The 21,845-nt window shown below is 38.3% G+C and overlaps 2 protein-coding genes across 2 annotated transcripts in view; both read right to left on the reverse strand.

The window, feature by feature from the left end:
- Positions 1–15,473, reverse strand: part of cpxm2 (carboxypeptidase X (M14 family), member 2) — a 48,284-nt gene extending 32,811 nt beyond the window's left edge. The window contains exons 1-2 of the mRNA XM_037691130.1: positions 15,195–15,473; positions 8,846–8,944 (exon numbers count right to left, since the gene is read on the reverse strand). Coding sequence (XP_037547058.1) covers positions 8,846–8,944; positions 15,195–15,468 — 373 coding nt within the window. The 5' untranslated portion in view covers positions 15,469–15,473. The remainder of the gene's footprint in view (positions 1–8,845; positions 8,945–15,194) is intronic.
- A 2,170-nt stretch (positions 15,474–17,643) lies between these two features.
- The window catches only part of LOC119423515 (carbohydrate sulfotransferase 15), a gene marked incomplete at its 5' end in the record, with an annotated part of 32,963 nt that continues 28,761 nt past the window's right edge, over positions 17,644–21,845 (reverse strand). Inside the window, 1 exon segment of the mRNA XM_037690913.1 lies at positions 17,644–17,790. Within this exon segment, the coding sequence (XP_037546841.1) occupies positions 17,644–17,790 (147 nt within the window).

Below are 21,845 nucleotides of genomic sequence, written 5' to 3' on the forward strand. Positions count from 1 at the left end.
ACTTTGTATAATCACCTTTTGGTACTGCAAGTTTCCATTGACCCAGTGTCTTTTTACATTATTTAAACAAACTGATCTGGATAATTCCAGTGCCACATCAACCCTTTATTATCTATTGCGGTGTAACAAGATGCCTTGTTACATAAAGGTTGCTACCATTAGATATTTTTCCCAATCTTATGAATGAAACAGAGTCTGCATCAAAATAACATCTGGATTCCAGTTTTCGCAACAAAACGTAACGCTGTCTCTGTTTGAATACCTCCCCTTGCTGTTATTTCCTCCCCCAGGTAAACAAGCATTTTAATAAGTTTCAAATGGCTGAACCAGCTTTTTCCACTGCTCTACTGTTATAACATATTTCACTAGCAGGAACTGCACCACATCAAACTTTGTTAAAGGACGTAAGGATGTGAAATTGAGTAAATCTGAAGGTTTAATCTCTTCTGAAGAGTCTCATGCTTGGTGGCCAGGATGAAGGGGAGTTCTGTCTCAGAGAGCAAACATTCTGGTAAATGTCGGACCCTCTAGATTGATCTTGGTATGGATAAAGGATAAAGATGATATGAAAGTAAGGCGCTCTGGATTGATCTTCAACTGAAAGGATTGAACTGAATCAGATGATGCAGGCTCTGTATGACACTCTGGAGTATCTTTGCTGAAAGCAAGCAGACCTAAAAGGGATCGATGAACAGGATAAAACAGGGTGAGGACGATGATAGGCATAAAAAAATGTATAGGGATGAAGGATGAAGGGAAAGAACGGTAGCTACACACTTCATAACTGCCAGATGGAAAGAGTTGTGCACGTTTTCATTCTCTCTTTGTGTGAGTAGAACATGCTAGCCTAAGTGAGCGATGGGTGAAGATGACCAGAAGTTGAGTTGTATCCAAAATATGGGTTTACTCTCAGTTCTTGCTTCAGGGAGTGGTGGCACAGAGGTTAGAGAAGGTCACCTGTTCGACTCCCCGGACTGACAACATCAAAATATGGGACGTTAAGGTGAAACACCTTGGGTGCGCCTGTCTCCACCCTCATTTGCTGCACTCTGGGCGCTAACCCCCACTGTCTGCTCCCCTAAACGCCCTAGATGGCAGCTCTCTGCTCCGCACAGAGGGCTCTGGTAGCTCGGTGGTCTGTGGTTGTGTCAGGAAGGGCATCTGGCATAAAAACAATTGTCATATGTTCGTGTGAGTTAGTTCACTGTGGTACAGCCAAAAGAAAAAAATCAGTTCTTGCTTTATAGTTTTAGAAAAGATTTATAGCAACACGTGCTACCATGTTTTGTTGGTCTATGATTTTGACTGCTAATACTTTCACATGTACGTATTTTTACACATTAGTTTGTCATCTAACTTCTACTAGTTGACCCTAAATACAAAGAAAATAGCACTGACCACAAAACAAGGACAGGTTTTATGAAAATGTTGAAAAAGTGCAAGAAGTGAAAACGTGCAAGATTTTTCTAATGATTATTTAGAAATGAAAGTGTACATTTAAATCAGAATTTCAATAAATGGTAGAAGGACTGTACTTATATAGCACCTTTCTATCTTATCAAGATACTCAAAGCTCTTTACACTACAACCTGTGCTCTCATTTACCCATTCATGCAGCACTCTGCTAGATCTATGCAGAGATTAATCAGTGCGTTATCACGTTCATACACCGATGGTGTCACGAGCGGGTTGCAGATTATCAGTAAGCCAGACACAGGAGTGCAAAAAACAAGAACAGTCTTCATTAATTTGGTTGCTGGTTGCTGATTTCAGGGTCCAGGCGGGAGTCCAATCTTTAAAGATGGAGAGGTTATTGAGTTTGGTGAGGACGAGGAGATTCTGTGGTTATAGCAAAAGTCACTGACCTTCTCAGTCTGTACGTGGCAGGTGCTGTTGTCTCACTGGTGCCAGTGACGTCGCTTGTGAATAGTGAGCTGCAGCGGCAGAGCAGGCTGAAGCTGTTCGTGGTCTGTGGGGCAATCCAGATTCATGGTCCAGTAGTCGTAGAAGAGGTCAAGCATGGGGAGGCTGAGAGCAGAAACCAGAGCCAATTTGTGATCCATAGGGAAAGTTGTCGAAGGAGAAAAGCAGGGTTGAATACCGTGGTCAGAGCAAAGAATCCAAATCCGAATAAGGGCAGGCAAGGCAAGGAATCTGTGGTACAGGTGAGGGGTCAAGGCAAGGATACAAGGCATGAAACAAGATACTATGAAAGACTTCACTATTAGGGACCATGAGAGGTGTAATAATTCAGCACTGGTTGGTTGTGGGCGTGCAGCTTATAAAGGAAGGTAAACAGGTGAAGCTGATGAGTGCTGATTGCTGTGGAGGAGAAAGGGAGGGGTGACATGGGGTGACAGGAGCAGGCTTGAGCTGAGAGATGGGTGATAGGCAAAACAACACAGGGAAACAGAAACTATGGTATGAGGGGGCAGGTGACACGGAGCATGAAGGCAGGAGTATGGCAGGATTGGCAGCGATGGCCGCTGACTATGACAGATGGGACACACATTGGAGGCAATGAGGGGTTCAGTGTCTTGCTCAGGGACACTTTGGCATGTGACTGCCAGTGGAATCAAACCCCCAACTCTTGCATTGGAGGACGACTGCTCTAACTACTCAGCCACAGTTGCCCAATATATGATAAATAGTATATGTACTCTTGAAGGAATGGTGGCACAGAGGTTAGAGAAGGTGGGCCTGTGATCAGAAGGTCGCCGGTTCAACTTCCCAGACCGACAACATCAAAATGTGGGTGGGATTGGTGAAACACCTTGGGTGTGCATGTCTATATCCTCATTTTCCCTAATCTGGACCCTTGAGCCTTAATCCCCACCATCTTCTCCCCTGGGTGCCCTTGATAGCAGCTCTCCACGCAGAGGGCTGTGGTAGCTCGGTGGCCTGTGGTTGTGTCAGGAAGGACATCCAGCATAAAAACAATTGCTAAGTCTACGTGGATGGATGTGGGCGAGTTAGTTTGCTGTGGTGACCCCTGAAGAAGGGATCAGCAGATAGGAGAAAAAGATAAAAGAAAGTGAAGTATATGTACCCTTACAAACTATTTTTAAGATACAGACTAAATTTAAAACCAATTATTTGCTGGTATTGATGCAAAAGGTTTCAAAGGTTTTGCTGGCAAGTGTATATTTTGGAAATAACACACAAAGTTATTCCTAAGTGAAGAAGGCTGTGCGTGTCTCTTCTTCTTCTTCTCTTTCATGCTGGAAGGGAGTTGCAAACAGTTTGAACAAATGCCCGTATTTAAGTGACTGCAGAAACTGAGCTGGTGCTCTCGAAACACAGCTCTCTGTGGAAGGACCTCTCGCCTCTTCACGCTGTACTGGATGTTATCTGACGAGAGCCAAATGGGGAAATCAGAGCTGACGTGTGAAAAATCTCTGCGGCCCAACGGCTGGAGCGCAGCAGTGGAACTTCAGAGGAAGAATTTCAGATTGAGAGCCGGTCTGTTTGTACATGCAGCACATGGTGCACATGTCGCTGTCACACTGCCAGGACTGCATTAACTAATGAGCACCCAGAAGTGCAAGACGAGCAATGGAATTCTCTTTTGCAGAATACGTGTGAGTTTGGGCATCCCGTATTGCAGTACTGGAAGTACAGTACTTTCATACTTTAGTGGGACTTTAAATCAGGTTGACTCCAAACTGTAATAGTTGTGGATGTATATCATATCATTACTGTCTGAGAGCTTTATTACAAATGATATTGGCTTTATGAGATATTTTAATAACAAACAGGCACAAAGTTAACAAATGCACACACAGGCAAATACATCATTGTCCACCTTTGCCTCGTTGTATTGTTTACCAGACTAATATGTTTATGACATGCAAGCTTTGAAAAAAATTAAAAACCTGGTAAAAGACAATTATATGTGCAAAAGACAATGTAAGCAAGGAATATAAAGCAGACATAATTTTAGACTAAATTAAATTTCCTTTGAACAAATTGCAAAATGTGCTAAATATGTAGAAAATGAGAAAATATAGTTGTTAACTGTGGCAATAAAACCTGCACACATGAGTATTTAACCCTTTAAGCCTGCTTTTACAATCTTTTGGACTCAAGCTGGTAGTTCACAAAAGCTTAATCTTAGCCATCATAACATATTTTAAACATCTTCAGAACTAAAAAGAAGGCAGACGATGCAAGATTAGATGCACACACACACACAAACATACGCAGAATTTACTAAGATATATTGACTCATTCACTTCTGTAGTTTTACCCTGATCGTGTAGTGAACCTAACCTGATGTCAAAACTGACCTAAGGTCGGGACCCTTGACCTTAAGAACCTTGTGGGACAGAAACTGTCATTTCATTGATTTGAATCCAGAAATACAGGTTCACCCATCCTGAGACTTTCTTTCTTGAAAATTCAAGTGAAAAGAACACTCTCTTTTTTATTATCATTACTATTTTACAAACGTTGATAATTAAAGTGTCTTAGTTCAAACCATTTTAGATGTTGCAGTGAACTAATCAACTTTATTAACTGTGAAACAGTGTAATGATTTTTGATTGCTTATGCAGAGTTAGAATTCATGTTAAGGTCTGTTACAGATTTTTATGCATTTTCTGACTTCTGTCTTAGAATGAGCAAGTGTACGTTTTCAAGGTCAGGAGTCGAAGCAGACATGTGTTGGAACAACTGTCTTGTTTACATCCTCTCAGACGTCAACAGGGGGGTTTTGGCACCTGTTTCTAAAACTCGCCAAAACAAAACTCTCTATGTCTCTGAGAACATTTCTGATCTGTTCCATAACAATTCTTGCTGTCTTCTAACCTCTTACGTCACAAAACACACCCCGTCTGGTCGGTTCTGACCAATGGGAAGACTCCCAAATGAACCGGGAAAAGAGCTCTTTAAAATGTCGGTACTTCCTGGTCTACACAGTTCTGTGAGAGTTGGGATGAGTTCAGTTCTGCGCGGAGAAGCCCAGTTCTGTGGGTTTGGAGAAGTTCGGCGGCGCGGACAGTTCTGATATGTCCTAGTGCTGGCAGTAGCTGTGGGAGCCGGGAAGACCCTGACATGACCACAGAGCTCTTCCGAGTTTCATGGGATTATAACATTTTCCACTGAGGTGAGCTTGTGTCGGACAGAATCTCGCCGCTACTCCGGACGAGTAACAGCATCCTACGGAGACGCTGAAGGGTGCGTTAATTGGAATCTCGCCTGAGACATCTCCAGGTAAAAGAGTCGATTTCACCACCTAAGTGTACTGTAAGGAAGAAGCTGAAGAAAGCCCGGAGAGTGCCGTTCTGTTCAACACTCTCCCTCAAACACCATCCTTACTCCCTTTAACTTCCTTCCCATCTTTAAACTCCTCTCTCAAGTAGATATTCTTCCAGATATTTAGAAATGTCTGTGTAAAGTGCTCATCCACCGCCGTGTGGATTAAGATCATAATTGTACAGTTTTCATAAATGTCTGTGGTGAAGCAACGGAAAAATCATGGCCGTATGATTTTTCCTGATTGATTGCTTTTGTTGTTATTTTCATAATTTGCCAAATTACTGTAAATGTTTGATGTTAAACTTTGATTCTGTAAATAAATGACCACATTCATTTTGATGGGTCAAAGATAAATGACGTCTCACGTTTGCATTTCCTTAAATTCAATGCACGTTTTATTCAGTCCAGAAAAATGAGGAATCCGTGTTAATTGATGAATATATCTGAGCATCTGTTCATCTACAATCGTAAACTAAACACAAATTTTTGGCTCCCCATACTGGTCTGGACATTGTGTGTGAGTACACCAGCAAAGGTTCTGAAAAGGTAACAACGAACAAGTACCACACACACAACTGCCCGCCATGTTGCAAAACCTTAAATCATTATTGTGTTAATGTTTATGAAGCATTCACAGTACTGTGATCCATTTTTCTTCCGTATATTTTTCGGCGCAATCCTCGTCCAGCAGTTTTCAAGCTGTTTCAACAAATCATACATCAAAAAACGTTCAGCTTTTTTCTGTTATGACTTTTGTTGTTGGTGCAACTTCAGTTTTTTTTTAATATTTAGGCTTTTCTGACATTTTTTTTTCTCATAGAAAATGAATTGAGCTCATTTTACATTCTTCAGATCTTTAGATATGTTTACAACCTTTTACTGCTACTTTCACATTTTGTTCTGGTTCAGCTTCTTTCAGCTTCTTTGTGCAATATTCAACTTATTTCAGCTACTTTCAGCTAATATCAGCTGTTTTTTCATCTGTTTGTGCTCCTTTCAGATTCTTTCTGCTGCTAACTATAAAATTTTTGTGAATTTTCTAACTTCTTTTTGCTAATTTCAGCTTGTTATGATCTTTTCAGCTTTTTTTTGCAAGTTATTTTTTTTCTGTTATTTCAGCTCTACTTAGCTGTTTTATGCTAATTTTCACTTTTCAGCTAATTCCACATTTTTTGCACTCATTTCAACTTTTTTCAATTCAAATGTTTTCTTTCCACTTTCTTCTTGTCATTTAAGCTCTTTCTGTCTTTCATTCTTTTTGTGTTAGTTTAGCTACTTTTCAGCTGGGTTTTTTTTAAGCTTATTTCAGTATTTTTAGATAATTTCCACTTTTTCGTGCTCATGTCTGCTTCTTTCAGCCTAATTGAGCAAACATGTTCTATCTGCTTTCTATTACTACTATAAACTTGTTCTACCTGTTCAGCTGCCTTTTTAGCTTTTTTAGCTAATTTCAGCTGTTTTCAGATAAATTCAAGTTTTTCATGGTTAATTGTTGCTACTTTCAATCTAATTAACTTCTTTGTGGTAATTTCTCTTTGTTATGCTCCTTTCAGCTTTTTTTCTGCTAGTTTCAGATTTTTCTGCTCTTTCACCTACTATTTAGCTGTTTTATGCTAATTTTAGCCTTTTTGGCTAATTCCACATTTTTTTTTAGCTTACTTCAGCTCTTTCCGCTCTTTCTGGTAGTTTAAGCTTCTTTTTGCCTTTTTAGCTACTTTTCAGCTTTTTTTGTTTGCTAATTTCCGACTTTTTTTAGCTAATTTCCTAATTTCTGTGCTCTTTTCTGCTTATTTAAACACAATTCAGCGAATATGTGTTCTTTCTTCTTTCTTCGGCTAATTAAGGCTTGTTCTTTCGTTTCAGTTACATTGCAGCATGTTTTTAGCTGATTTCAGCTGTTTTTTCAGCAAGTTCTTCTGCATTAAGCATCTACACTGCATTTTTTCAGGAAATGCAATTTATCTAGTTTCCATTTGTATTCAATCCAAGAGGATCCACACAGGGATGAAACACATGGCTTTCACTATAATGTGTAATCCTGCCACATTTCAGAAAGTCGTATCTTCCTACTGGATGTTTCTCCTTTCATGTCACAAGTTTTTATTTGACATCTGGAGACTTGAAGATCAAATAATTTCCATGTATGATTTATTCATAGTGTGATGTTTCAGCAGCTTTAAACTTCTTTTAAACTAAGGACTGTTAGTAATTTTTAACAAGATGGACGGCTTAGTTCAGATTATAAAACGGGCACCTTAGGCACATTTCCACAGCTTTTGGCAGTTTCTGAATATGTGTATTTGTATTGAAAGCATCAAACTAATCCTCAAAAAAGCTATGAAATAATAAATCCTGAGGTATAAATAAAAAAATAAAATAGAAGGGGGATGAGGCACAATGGGTCCAGAAAGTGACCTAAAATATTTTAAATGTGAAACAGCTGGAACGCAAAATCACCAAAATGTGAATATATGCCACAAAAGAGCTAAAAGACACACAGCTAGGCCACAAAAAATAAATAAATGCAATCCATGTGTGACCCAAATATATAAAGTTCAATGCAAAGTGACGCAAAAGAGTTCTAACATAAGAAAACTGAACATAATGAACACAAGAGCAAAAACAATGCAACGCCATTGACAGAGACACAAAACAGTTAATGTTATTCTCCTCTGCACTGATGGCATTAGCATTGCATGAACATCAAGGTGATGGATGAGCTTCACTCTCCAAACTGTCTTAAAGGAATGTCTGATGACGCTCGATCGGAGCGTCATTCCCTAGTTTTTTAACCCACGAGTGCAATAGCTACATAAATATGTTTATACATCATTGTGGTTTACATAAAACATCTGTAATATTTAAACTAAAACAGCTTCTCTCAACAGATTTATCTTGCATGTGCTGACAGTAATGTGGAAGCATCCTCCTGTTCCACATGTTGGTCTGACATCCCAGTTTAATGAACTTCCTGTTGTGCATGTGGCAGGCACTTCGTTCTGCTCCACTACTGGCAATAGCTTGAGGATAAAACTTTCAGAGAGCCAACAATTACTAAAGATGAGAAATTGAGCTCTTAATCCTTAAAGTGTTTTTTAGTGTTCAAACAAGTGTGTCCAGCTTTTCTTCTTCGTTTCTGTGCCAAATTAAAGATGGCAGCCCTTCACTTTGTCTAAAAGGAGCTTCAGCGTGAACTCATATAGATCATCTGCACCGCAGCATCTTGAGGCGCATGCACAAGTTACAAAAGCTGTGGAGGCACTTTGGCTTTAGTGTAGGAAATTTACTGCGAGTACTGGAAACCAAACAGAACGCCTCGTAGCTAAAGAGGACATCAGTGCCTGTGTGGCTAAACTCTGCTCCAGAGAGTATCGACTTCAACTGCCAGAGCTTTCCTCTGAGGGAAAATATTCTGAACACATTATTCGCTTCCAAAATATTTGTCATCTCTGAGAGAGTTTGTTTCTTTTGATGGCTCCCATGCATGTGCAGAAATAATCCTTACATATTGGAGGGAAGATTAATATGAGATCATGAATTCCCCATAACAAATGGAGGAGTTGTTTTTTTGTTTTTTTTAACTCACCTTCTTTTATTGAGCTGTATTGTCCGACTCCTTCAGAGATGCTGTTGGGATCTTTCAGGGCGTTCTTGGTCTTCACTGCCTTTTTGCTGGCTGCTTTCTCTGAGGAACAAAATCAAATTTGAGCAATGAAGGAATTTAAAAACTGATTCGAACAGTCAGAAATGTTGATTCAGAGTTCAAAGTTTATGCAGTGTTGACAAAGATGTAAAAGTATTTTCTGTTCATGGGGATTAAGAGCTGGGCCACCAAGCTAAATGATTACCGTATTTTTTGGACTATAAGGCGCACCGGATTATAAGGTTATAAGATTATAATTATAAGGTGCATTAAGCGAAATAAGCCAAACTTTATTAAACTCAATCACCATAACACTCAACATTGTACCACATAACATCGGTTTGAGATCAGTAAGCGCAATCAGATTTGAAAGAAGTAAAACAAGTTTCTCTCAATTCTTAATTGTATTTTGCTTTCAGTAAGCCAGAATTTCTCATGATCCTTTAAAGTGACAAGAGTTTCTTTAGGCTTTTCAAACCTTTTCTTTTGACTTTGGCTGCTTTCTTACTCAAGTATCTGACCATTTTCAAATAATATTTTGACCTTCTGTTTGTTAATCCACATTAAATTGCTCTACCTTTAAAAAATCCTAAATTCAAGGTATAACCTAACATTGTGTTGGCATAATACAAGGATTTATGGAAGAACCAACTTCAGAATTGAGCTTTTGGTTACTTTGTTGTCAGCAGCCTGTCATAAAGCCACAGTTTATATTTGTTGAATTGAATAAAAGGTATCACTTTACAATAAGGCTCCCCTAATATATGGTAAAAAAAAAAATAGTTCATAGATACATTATTAATTCCTCTATAAGCACTTTATAAATCATTAATAACTGCTTATTATGCATTACTTTAGGGTGACAGAGACTAAACTGACCAGTTTCTTGCCAAATCTGTTCACCTGTATATTTCATCTAGAGTTGTCATATTAAACATTTTAGACTAAGTTACTACCTTGTGAGAACAATAAGCATTTGCAAACCTATTTTTTAGGATATAATATTGTACTTTATCACTGCGTTATAAGTATCTACAACTAATAATACATCCTAAAAAAATTGGATGTTTTTATTCAATTAATGGTCAGTTTTGTCTCTCTGTCACCCTTAATTCATGCATAATAAATAATTATTAATGATTTAGAAAGTGTTTAAAGAGGATTTAATAATGTATCTATAAACTATTAATTAGCCATCTATAAGGAGAGCCTTACTGTAAAATGGTACCGAATAAAATAGTTGATGGACAAGTAGCACCAACAAGGTGATTCCTAAAAAGCTATTAGCTGTAAACTTGTCATAAATTAGATTTATTTTTATTTTATCTTTAACTGGAAAGATGACCAACAAAAAGATGCATCACACAGGTCTTCAGAGAGGCTGTTTCTATTTCCTAAAGACTTGACTTCCAGATGTTGTTCATCTGCATCAAAGTTAATGGAGTTCCTCAGGGTTTAGTGTTTGGACCAGTACTTTTTACCTTTATATATGCTTCCTTTAGGTAAAGTTTTTAAACAGCATGGGGTAAATTTTAATTGTTATGCTGATGATACACAGTTATATTTGTCCATGAAACCCAGTGAATCCTTAGACTACAAGCATGTCTTAAAGACATAAAAACCTGGATGACCCTATATTTTCTGCTTTTGAACAAAGACAAGACTGAGGTTTTAGTTTTTGGACCTGAGCATCTTAGGAATTATTTTTTCAGTCTTTTTTCCTCCTTAGATGGCATTAATCTGGCCTCCAGCTCTAATGTTAAAAATATTGGTGTTATTTTTGATTAGGACATGTCTTTTACCCCCACATTAAAAACGTTACTAGAACTGCCTTCTTCCACCTGCGTAATATCACTAAAATTAGAAATTAGAAATTAGAAACATCTGATCTAAAAATGATGCAGAAAAACTGGTTCATGCATTTGTCACGTCTAGACTGGACTATTGCAATGGTTTTTTATCTGGGTGTCCAAATACTTTTTTAAAATGTCTTCAGTTGATCCAAAATGCTGTGGCCAGATTCTTAACTGGAGTTAGTAGGAGAGATCATATCTCTCCAGTTTTAGCTTCTCTCCATTGGCTCCCTGTCAAACCCAGAATTGAATTCAAAATCTTACTTCTAACCTACAGCACTCTCAACAACCTAGCTCCATCTTTTAGAGATCTTATTGTTCTAAATTTTCCTAACAGAGCACTTCCCTCTCAGACTGCAGGCTTACTCATGGTTCCTAGAGTTTACAAAAGTAAAGTGGGAGGAAGATCTTACAGTTATCAGGCTCCTCTCTTATGGGACCAACTTCCAGTTTCTGTCCAGTTTTAAGACTGGGCTTAAGACTTTCCTTTTTGATAAATCCTATAAAAAATAAATAAAAACTTGTATAAAGCCTGTGTACCTAATGATCAGAACCACTTTAAAAATCATAAAATCTGTCCTCTTGGAACAACGTATAATGAAATTAGAGATGTTTGACTCATTAGCACAGTGCTGTCAATCTTCCACTCAGCTCTGACATTAAAATAAGTGCTTTGATGTCTTCATATATTAGCTAGTCCGCCCTGAGGGTCAAGCTTGAAAACATCCTGTGCACGAGGCCGGATTGGGGTAAAGAGTCACATTCCACAGACTGAAGACATAAGTGGAACGTGTGCTTTCTGTTCGACAGAGTCTCAGGTCATGACAAAACCCTCTCACACATCTGAAAGTCTTTATGGCTTCTCTTAACGTGAGGACGGTTCCTCCTCCGCGCTCGGAGCTGCAGATGTGCTGCAGCCGCGCAGACTCAGAACGTGCCAACATCTGCACAACAAGACATTACTGAGAATCTGACTCAGACTATCATGTCGAGGTGATCAAATTACCGCAGGAGTAGCTGTAAAAGTCAAGGAAATGTTTAAAATCCTTTGATGTCATGGACGTTTAAGTTCAACAACCTTATTTTATTATTTGTAAACTTTAAAACATATAAAGTTCATTCGGTAATTTCACTTTAAACTACATAAATCGTCACTTGGTGGATTTTCTTTTCAATAAATGACCTCACATTTCAATTATTTCAGAATCGAATCATATAAAAAGCTAAATCCATCTCCACATTTAGTAAAATAAATTGTACTCTTTATATTATTCACGCAGAAATTTTTATTTTATTTAAATAACTAAAAATTTTGTAAGAAAAAAGATACAACTGTTTAAGTAATGCATTTCATTCATAATTATAATGTCTGCCATTACAAAGGGTACAAAATCATACATGCTTTTGTATGGACATGTGCTCGTCTGTCTGTTAGCAAAATATCTCATGAATGAATGGATGGATTTTAATGAAACTCTCAGAAATTATTCTTTCAATGCACATCTATAACTGTTTAATTTTCAGAGTCAGATTGATTTAAGATGACTGCTATAGCTTATTAAATTTAGAAAACACAAAAACGACTTTAACATGATTGATTTTACAGATATTAAGCTAAAATTTGGTGTGGTAGAAGATGAAAGTCCTCCCCAGCAGGAACTCCTGACGCCAACAACTAACTTTAAACTTTTGGCATGCAAGGCAAGAAGCATATCACACCAACCATTCTTTTTTATTTATCAAAACATCAGAATTTGATTTTTTTTAGTTTTTTTTGTCATAGTAAAACTAAAACTTTTCTATATGCAAATTTAGAAATCATATTCAGCAACACCTTTAAGAAAAGTTGTCATAGTGCAGCAAAATTAAATGACATTTGTATGAAACTAATTTAAATTCTTCAAATTAAATAACTTTTAAAAAGCCCTTCAAAAAAAATTAGACGTTCAAAGTGGAAATATGAATGAGCTGAGTAATATGTGTAAGAATAGACATTTATTTGGATAATTTTCAATGTAAATTACACAAAAATTATGAATTTCATAGCATATGTAGCTTAAAAATAGAACATGTTTTGTTCAATGTGTCCATGCGAAGGTTGAGGCTGAAATTAATTCTGGTTGCTCTTTGAGTCTTTGAGCAGCAATGCATTAAAACTGGAAATGAAATCCCTTCTTTGGCTCAAAACTTCAAAATCAAAATGGGACAACTAGCTATGATTTAAATTTTCAAGCGCTTGCAGTCGTCATCCACGTCCTAAACCAAAAGCAACTATTCTGAAGAGAAAGCTGCGACTCCTGCAGGTTTCTCCTCCTGTGGTCCCACCTGCAGCAGGAATCCCTGCTCAAACATGTGAAGTCAGATGCCTGGAGGATGAGGTCAGTGTCCACAGAACTCACTCACCCACTAGAGTAAAAAAAATAAAAAAGAAGAAGAGAAACCCTCACACACACCCTGCTGTCTTTCAATCACACAGCTCGTTTATCAACATAAAAACCTGCAGCTGCAAAACTTGAGAGTCAAATGGTGAAATCACTAGGGATGCACATTTTATCGACATGGTATCGGTATTGTCTGATATTGACAATAAAGTTAAATATCACACATCGGCCATTCCATCAAAATATAAAAGGTGCTGTTTATGCAGTATATATATATATATATATATAGTCCCTCAATATTTTGTGGTTCGTTTATCATGGACTCGCTCTGTCGTGGTTTTTCAAAATAAGATTGAACATGACACAATTGGCTGATTGATGGATGACCAGCACAATCGGTCTGGAATTTTTATTTAAAGTAAATTATTTTAAATTTAGCACCTCATTTGTGCAGCCCAGAACTGCAGACAAAACTTCCTCCTGCAGATTTATGCAACCCATACTGCTGCAGGACAAACTTCCTGCTGCAGCTGATCAGCTGTTCTCCTGAAGAGCGGAGAAGTGGGTGTGGCCAAGAGCGTTTGCAGAAGGCTGAGAGTAGAGCAGGCAGAGAACTGAAGTCATGACATGCTGTGCTCTCTTAGAGTGTTTAGAGTTTAGAAACATTGTTTAGAATATTGCAATATTGTGAGAAAGTTTTAAAACACCTACATTTAAATAATAAACTACTACTTACAATTGTGCTACTATTCCTAGTTTGCGGTTTTTCACTTATCTCGGGTCTTCAGGGTACAGATCCCCTGCGATAAACAAGGGACTATGGAAGGTGCAGACAACCCAGTGACAAGGATGCCTGCAGCGCCAGCACCACGTTATGACATCACGCACGCCGTTGAGTTTAGATTTGTGAAAATTTACAACTTTGCACTGTTCGAGTGTTGTCATTGTGTTAGAGAGAGTAATTGTCAAAAATAAATTTGACATTAAACATAATCCAAGTTTAAGTGTTACATCATTTTCAGTCCCCTTTTTGGCATCTGCATTTGGTAGCAGGCCAAACTGACAAATACCATCCAGAATAATGTAGTATTTTAATTCCACAGCAGAGAAAGCTGTGTAGTCTCTGTAAGTAGGTCTAGAGAAAAAAGTATAGGCATTAGTATCGATTATCGGCCAAATAAGTTTTAACATATCGGAATATCAGCCAAAAATCCAATATTGTGCAGAAATCACAATGAACTCTTTTACCCAGACCATCTTGGGGGAAAAGGAGGGAAGGACTTAAGATGGCTTTAGTTTGCAGGGATGTTATATATTTCCCTATTTAATATTAGTCTGTTATAATTGCATAAAAAAGTCTATTTAAAATTACAGTTGTAGCCATGACGACTGCCTTATCTGTGAAAAAGTGAGGTTACATGTTGATCATTGTTGATTTTAGTTCTTTTATTTTTTTCATGACTTGTACATAAAATTGTTGTCTTCTTCTGCCCTGGAGCTCTTATTCCACGAGTTAGAAGTGTTGTAAAAGGAGTTCCACAAAGATCAGTGTTGAGTGTAGCTGAGAAGTTACAGCTGCAGGTTCTAAACCATTAACAGCCACAGAAGTACTTAAAAAACACCTAAATGTAAACATTTACATTGTTTTCAGAAAGTGCATGAAATAGTTGATGCAACTTGTTATTTTAACTCATTACATTTTCAAAGTTATCTTTGCAGCGCTGTTAATTTGCTCTTTATCGCCATGTGAATTAGAATTAAGATGCTGCATTGTGTCCAGATTCATGTTTCATTTTTAGTCCGTTCAAATTTTTCAGTCCATTCAAAGGTTCTCAATTATCACGGGTTTATAATAAATTCTATGAAGCATCCATGACCATGCTCTTGAAGTTTGCTGCAATGTTTAAAACAAAACAATGTTTGCATTAACGCCGGTGTATTGAAAATTAATCATAACACCAGCTTAAAATTACTAAATGTAATTTATTGGCAGCAAATCTAAATATCTGATCAGGACTTGACTCAGGTTGTATTTAAAAGCTGTGTCCTTATTTTTACCTGACTTTGTCGGAGCTGTCTTTTTCTCATTCTTCTTGTTGCTTTCTGTCATCCCTTTAGGAGATTTCTTGCTCTGTCTTGGGTGCTCATGTCCATCCGGTGTTAAGGAAATGGGCTTCTCCTGCACTTGAACCTGATTGTATTGCTCCCTTCTCAGCATCCCATGCCTGTAGTAATCCTCCTGCTCGCCAGCAGAGCCGAGGCTGGGGTCTGCTAGCCCTGTGAGGAGTAGCACAACCAGGGGCGTCAGGAGGCTGATGCATTGCTTTGTCATGACCTGGGGAGGGGGGATTATCTCCAGCTGAAAGTCCCGTCTCCAGATGAGGCTGCTGCTGCTGCTGCCGTGTCCCATCAACTGCTCGTCTCCCTCTCCCCTTCCCACTCCAACGAGAACAGAGTTCACAAAGTTCTCAGAGCACTCCAAGTAAGTAATAAAGGCAGAGGAGCCAGAGGGTCCATGAACGCCTCAGTCTGGGATAAATGAGGTGAGGGAGGGAGGAACACAAAAGGCAGGGGATGAAGGAGCAGACAGAGACAGGTGATTCACCTTTTCCCCTTGAATTTAAACCCAGCTAGCTTGTTGACACATTGCACTGTTAATTTATTGGTTTGGAGAGCAGAAAAACAGGGACAGAAACATGACCTGACACCTACAGAATCTGTTTCCCCTCCCATCATGACTCGCATTTGAGCTGTTTAAACAAGAAGGAGGTTTCTTTTTTCACAGCAGACAGAAGACTCTACTTTTTTTTTTTTTGTACATTAACAAGAAGTTGAAATGTATCCAAACAAACTGTAGGTGGAGGATTGAGGCATGTTCCAACACAGAGATGGAGCGATGCCCTGAGTGTCACCGCTCATCACATCAGTCGACTCCTCAAAACGCTTCTTTTCCCTTCTTCTTCTTCTTCTTCGTCTTTTTTCTCTCCCAGAGACGAATGACTACAGCAGCTTATGAAGTCTATCTTTAAAAAATGCTGCAACAAAGCCCAAAGCAAGTTTGAAGGAGTGTGAATTAGCTGACACCTTTCATGCCAGAGTTTCAAATTAAGATCATTTGAAGTTGAGAAGGGATGGAGTTATAGATGTTTTAGTCACACCTTGTAAATTGTATTATGCACAATTTCAAGTGTTAACTCACAAATTGTGAGGGTGAGGATGACTCTCAGCTACTACCAAATACATTTTTAGCTCAATAGCTGTGAAATTGACTGTTACAGCCATTTTTGTGATTAAGCCATAGTGGCTTAAACTGGCTTGACTTTAGACATGAGGTTAGATGTCCAAGCAGTAGTTACCTCTTGAGAGTTTCACAAAAATCTGTCCAGTGGTTCATGAGAAATTTTACTAACAGACTAGCGTATTTTCCGGCGTATAAGTCACTCCTGAGTATAAGTCACATCAGTCAAAAAAAGCATCATGAAGAGGGAAAAAAAACGTATATAAGTCACGTTTATTATGCATTTATTTAATGGTCAAAACAGCTTCATTTAGCCGGCGACGCTGTGCCATCCATCCATCCATCACGGCCAGAACCACTAGCTCTCCAGTGTTCTTCCACCTACACCAGCTGAGCGAAGCGAGAGCGCATGGGAGGACTCGTTGTTGCAGTTCTTCGAAATTTAAAGCATCAAAAATTGCATTATGAATATGAAAATAAAACTTATATAAGTCACTTTGGCGTATAAGTTGCAGGACTGACAAGTCTATGCAAAAAACTGTGACTTATACTCCGGAAAAAAACGGTAATAGTGTTGATTAAACGGAAATACAAAAGTTTTCTGCAATGTTGTGGTGCAATGTGTAGAAGTCAAAATATACAGTATAGTGTATTGTCTGTGAAACCAGTTGACTTATAGTAAATGTTTTTGTTTCCTATGCTGAGTTGGCAGAGGGCGGCCATCTTGATTTGTGTTGAGCCCAAAGGTTAATCAGTTGTTGATGCAAAACCAAAGGTTAGTTTTCTGAGAGCATCAATCCAGTGGTTCATTTGTTGGTTCACTAACCCTACAGACAATTGCACACATGCACAATCACAATTTATCATTTGCTATTTATTTTCCTTTAAGGTAAACCAGACTTCCTCTGCGTTAGCTTGGATGTTAAAGAATAATTTAGTTACTCCTCTAAGTAAAGAAATGTCAAGTCCTATAATTTTTTTTTCTGTTGCAACATTTCATCAGCCTAATGCAAAACCAACTGAGGCAAAGTTAATGCCCTCTTAATGAACTTGATTTAAATGCACTGCTTCATCACACAGAATTGATAAAGGTGGGCATTATATGCAGAAAAGCTTAAAGAAGGTGCATAATGAGCCAACTTTCTGCGACTGAGGTCTGAAAGGAAACAAAAAAAAAAGTGGGGTTTGTGCCTGCAGGCTAATCACAGAGGAACAGGATCTGAAGTGGGTGGACAACTCACCACTGCCAGCCTTTGCTGGCACAATCCTTCACCAGCTTTGCAGGCTCTCATTGTTCGCCCACTCTTCATCTAGACTACACCCATCTTGAGCTGTCTGAGAGGAGGAGGAGGTGAAGGAGGAGGAAGCGGAAAGCGGGGATGAGACGAAGGAAGCCAAAAGGACATGAAGATTTTCCTAAACGTAGAAATGTTAAGAGACATAAAAACATTTTCCATGCACACCTCAAAACAGCCCTAACACAACCGTTATAACATCTTAATGCAAACCCTGCATGGCAGCGATGCCTCTGTGGAGAAACCTACATCTAGGTGCATATTTTAAGAAAAGGTGCAAGCAAATGACACATGAAAATGTATGCTTTTATGTAGTTATTCAGCAAATTTTCCAAAGTTACAATCTTTCATTCTAAAGTTTTAAGCAAAGAGTCAGTACAATCACTCAGCTCTCAGATTAGGAGTTGAGAAGAACTCTTAGCTACCAGTTTGAGCTCATCTGTAAAACTGACTGAGTAATAGCAAATATTTGTGTTTAGGTTCAGAGAATTTAATTAAAATTTGTTTACTGGTTCATGGGATATTTTGCTAACAGTTAGACAAATAGACATACAGGCAAATAAATAAATGCCTTTAATGGATTTAGACCAGGGGGCTGAACCCTTTATGATCAAAAGAGCCATTTCTGCCCCTTTCTTCACTAAATTAAATGTGTCTGGAGCCACAATACTTGCTACAACTGGGATTCTCAACTGGTGGCCCATGGACCACTTTAAGTTTGTTGGAGGATGCTTTTCTGGACAGTAGGGGTTATTTTCAAAAACTAAAAATATTGAATGATTTTTAACATTTATTAATATTTTTACATTATAAGACAAAATAAAAGATGAGATTCTTGTAAAGAAGGAAAAAATAATATAGTTTTTGCCTAGTTTCTAAAAACTAAAACAATAAACTATGCATTCTTATATTTTTTTTTATTGTAGAAAAATTACATGTCCTACTTTGAAGAAATAAAGCATAAAGTGAAAGTGAGTATGTTTTACTCCTTGTAATGTTTCTAGTATTCATATAGTTGCTAAATAAATTATAGAAAAACTGCTAAAACTAGCCTTTTTAGTTGTTGTTATAACAACCAATAAAATTCAGTTTTATGTCAGTTTTGGTCAAAGCTTGAAAGAGCCACTGCAGAGGGACCAAAGAGTCACATGTGTCTCCAGAGCCGCAGGTTGCAGACCCCTGATTTAGACAATCACATAATTATAATTTTTTAAAACTCTGTAAAACATTTTTGACATTGTCAAACAACACTCAAAAACTAAAGATTTTTCTAGCTGTTGGCAAGTAGCCCTAAAACATGATTCTGCCCAGGTAAATGGCAAGAGGATCTCCCGAACCTGTTTTTTGAATGACTTCATTACTAATGAAGTCAGGGCAACAGGCCTGAAGTCGTTCAGTGATTGAGCAGTCTCGTTTTTTGGGATTGGAACAATAACAGTCTTTCCAAAGCTGTGGGACTCTGTAGGTTTGGAGAGATATGTTGAAAAAAAAAAAGTCTGCTAGCTGTAGGTCACAATTCTTAAGAATACGACCCACTATGCCGTCAGGACCTGGACTTTTCCTTTCTTAAGCCTTTTGAAAAATGTTATCCACACTTTCAATATTAATACTCACTATGACACCTGATGGTGCTTCTTTTAAACCAGAAAGCTCCTCTGTAAAATCGTTAGTGCTATATCGATAGTAAAATGAATGAACATCACTTGACAGTTCCACAGCAGATGAGGAATTGAGTAATGTGAGATTTCTTATAGTTGGCATCCACATCATAAACGTAACCCCCTCCCATGCCAGATGGGAGTTATTGGACCTAAACATGTTCCTCTCCTTATAGTTCACCCCTTATAGAAGGAGGTCTTGACAAAGAACGTAGTAGAGGTGAAAAGAGTGTCAGAAAGGGTGATGTGTCTGAAGGTAGAAGCAGAAGGTCTAAAGCTAAATGTTGTCAGTGGTCATGCGCCACAGGTTGGATATGATGTAGAGGAGAAAGATAAATCTTGGAAGGATCTGGCTGAAGTGATAGAGAGTATTCCCAGGGAGTGGTGATCGGAGCAGACCTGAATGAACATGTTGGTGAAGAAAACAGAGGGGATGAGGAAGTGATGGGTAGGTTTGGTGTCAAGGAAAGAAACCAGGAAGGACAGATGGTGGTGGATTTTGACAACAACAACAACAACAAAAAAGGAAATGGCTGTAGTTAACACTTATGTACAAAAGATGGAGGAATCTATTGTCCACTCAACCTCCACTCCTATAAGGAGTACGGAGGTAGACGTCATTCTGTGTAGAAGAGGAAACCTGAGGGAGATTGGGGACTGTAACGTTGTGGCAGGGGAGAGCGTGGCCAGACAGCATTGGATGGTTGTGTGTAGAATGACTGTTGTGAAGATGAGAAAAAGTGTAAAATCAGAGATTTAATGGTGAAAGCTGAGGAAAGAAGACTTTTGTGAGGAGTTCAGAGAGGAACTGTTAAAGGCTCTGGGTAGTAAGAGCTTCCAACAGTAATTAGAGAGACAGATAGGAAAGTACTTGATGTGTCATCTGAACAGAGAATGGATGATAAGGAAACCTGGTGGTGGAATATTGAAGTGCAGGAAGCTATTCAAAGAAAGAGTTTAGCCAAGAAAAAATATGACAGTGAGAGGACTGAAGAGAGGAGACAGAAATATAAGGAGATGGGACATAGAGCAAAGAGGGAAGTAGCTAAGGCAAAGCAGAAGGCGTATGATGAGTTGTATGGGAGACTGGACACTAAGGGCAAGAAGGACTTGTACCAACTGGTGAGACAGAGGAATCAGGCTGTACAGGATCTGCAACAGGTTAGGCTGGTGAAAGATAGGAATGGTAATTTTCTAACAAGTGAGGACACTGTGATGGGTAGATGAAAGGAGTATTTTGAGGAACTAATGAATGAAGAGAATGAAAGAGAAAGAAGAGTAGAGGTCATAGAAATGCAGCTGCCTAGAAAAAGACAAAGAGGAGATACAGTATATGGATGCAGTTAGAGAGGACATGGAGGTAGTTGGAGTGAAGACAGAGGATGCAGAGGATAGAGTGAGATGGAGGAGAATGACTCGCTGTGGCAACCCCTGAAGAGGGAAAAGCTGAAAGAAGAAACACGTATGAGCTTATTACATGGGGCATTTTGACTGGCTGCCAAATTTGTAATTTAGAAGCATGAAAGGCTTCAGCAAAGAAGAAGTCTTGTACCCAACAGTAACATGGTCTTTTGACTATCACTTTCTTTTTGTTTTGAATATGCTTGTTTTGTATTCTTTTTAAGTTCAGTAAAGACACAAAACGTACTTTCTGGATTCAAGTCTCTTATTCTGAAGAAACGTGTTGCGTTCGAAAGAGCTTTTTGGGTGTTAGACTAGTGAGAGCTTGCCACACTCAACATTTTTTTTAATCTTAATCCTGCATGAAAATGTAATAAAATCTATCATTAGGCCCTTGAAAAGGCGAGGAAAAGTTTGTTTTTTACTTCCTGTTAAGCTCATATGGGTTAGTGGAGACAAGGCTTTCACAGAATGTTTGCATCTTAGTTTAAAAGAAAGTAGAACATGGCCAACATGTATTAAAACATTATTTGCTAAGCTTGAAACAGACATTCTCTTTTTTTCTTTCTGATTTGAAAGCAAGCAAATACCTGTCTTTCTCCAGCGGAGAACACCAAAGGTGGCAGAGTGACGGCTCCTGCATTTGTGCAGAATGTCTTATAATCCCCGACTGCATTCTCAATAATTGGATGCCGGTGCCTGGAGTGACATTTTTGACTTGGTGGCAAAAACCTCCCTGCTGCTACTTTGTCACCTTGTAATACATAAAGAAGAGAGAATTTGAGGATGTAAAGTATATATTTATACAGGTGCTGGTCTTACAATTAGAATATCATAAAAATGTTGATTTATTTCAGTAATTCCATTCAAAAAGTGAAACTTGTATATTATATTCATTCATTACACACATATTGATATATTTCAAATGTTTATTTCTTTTAATGTTGATGATTTTAACTGACAACTAATGAAAACCCCAAATTCAGTATCTCAGAAAATTAGAATATTACTTAAGACCAATAAAAAAAAGGATTTTTAGAAATGTTGGCCAACTGAAAAGTATGAACATGTGCAGCACTCGATACTTAGTTGTGGCTCCTTTTTTCTTGGATTACTG

This window comes from Nematolebias whitei, chromosome 17 (assembly GCF_014905685.2).
Source record: "Nematolebias whitei isolate Nwh7 chromosome 17, NemWhi1, whole genome shotgun sequence".
Taxonomy (NCBI): Eukaryota; Metazoa; Chordata; class Actinopteri; order Cyprinodontiformes; family Rivulidae; genus Nematolebias; species Nematolebias whitei.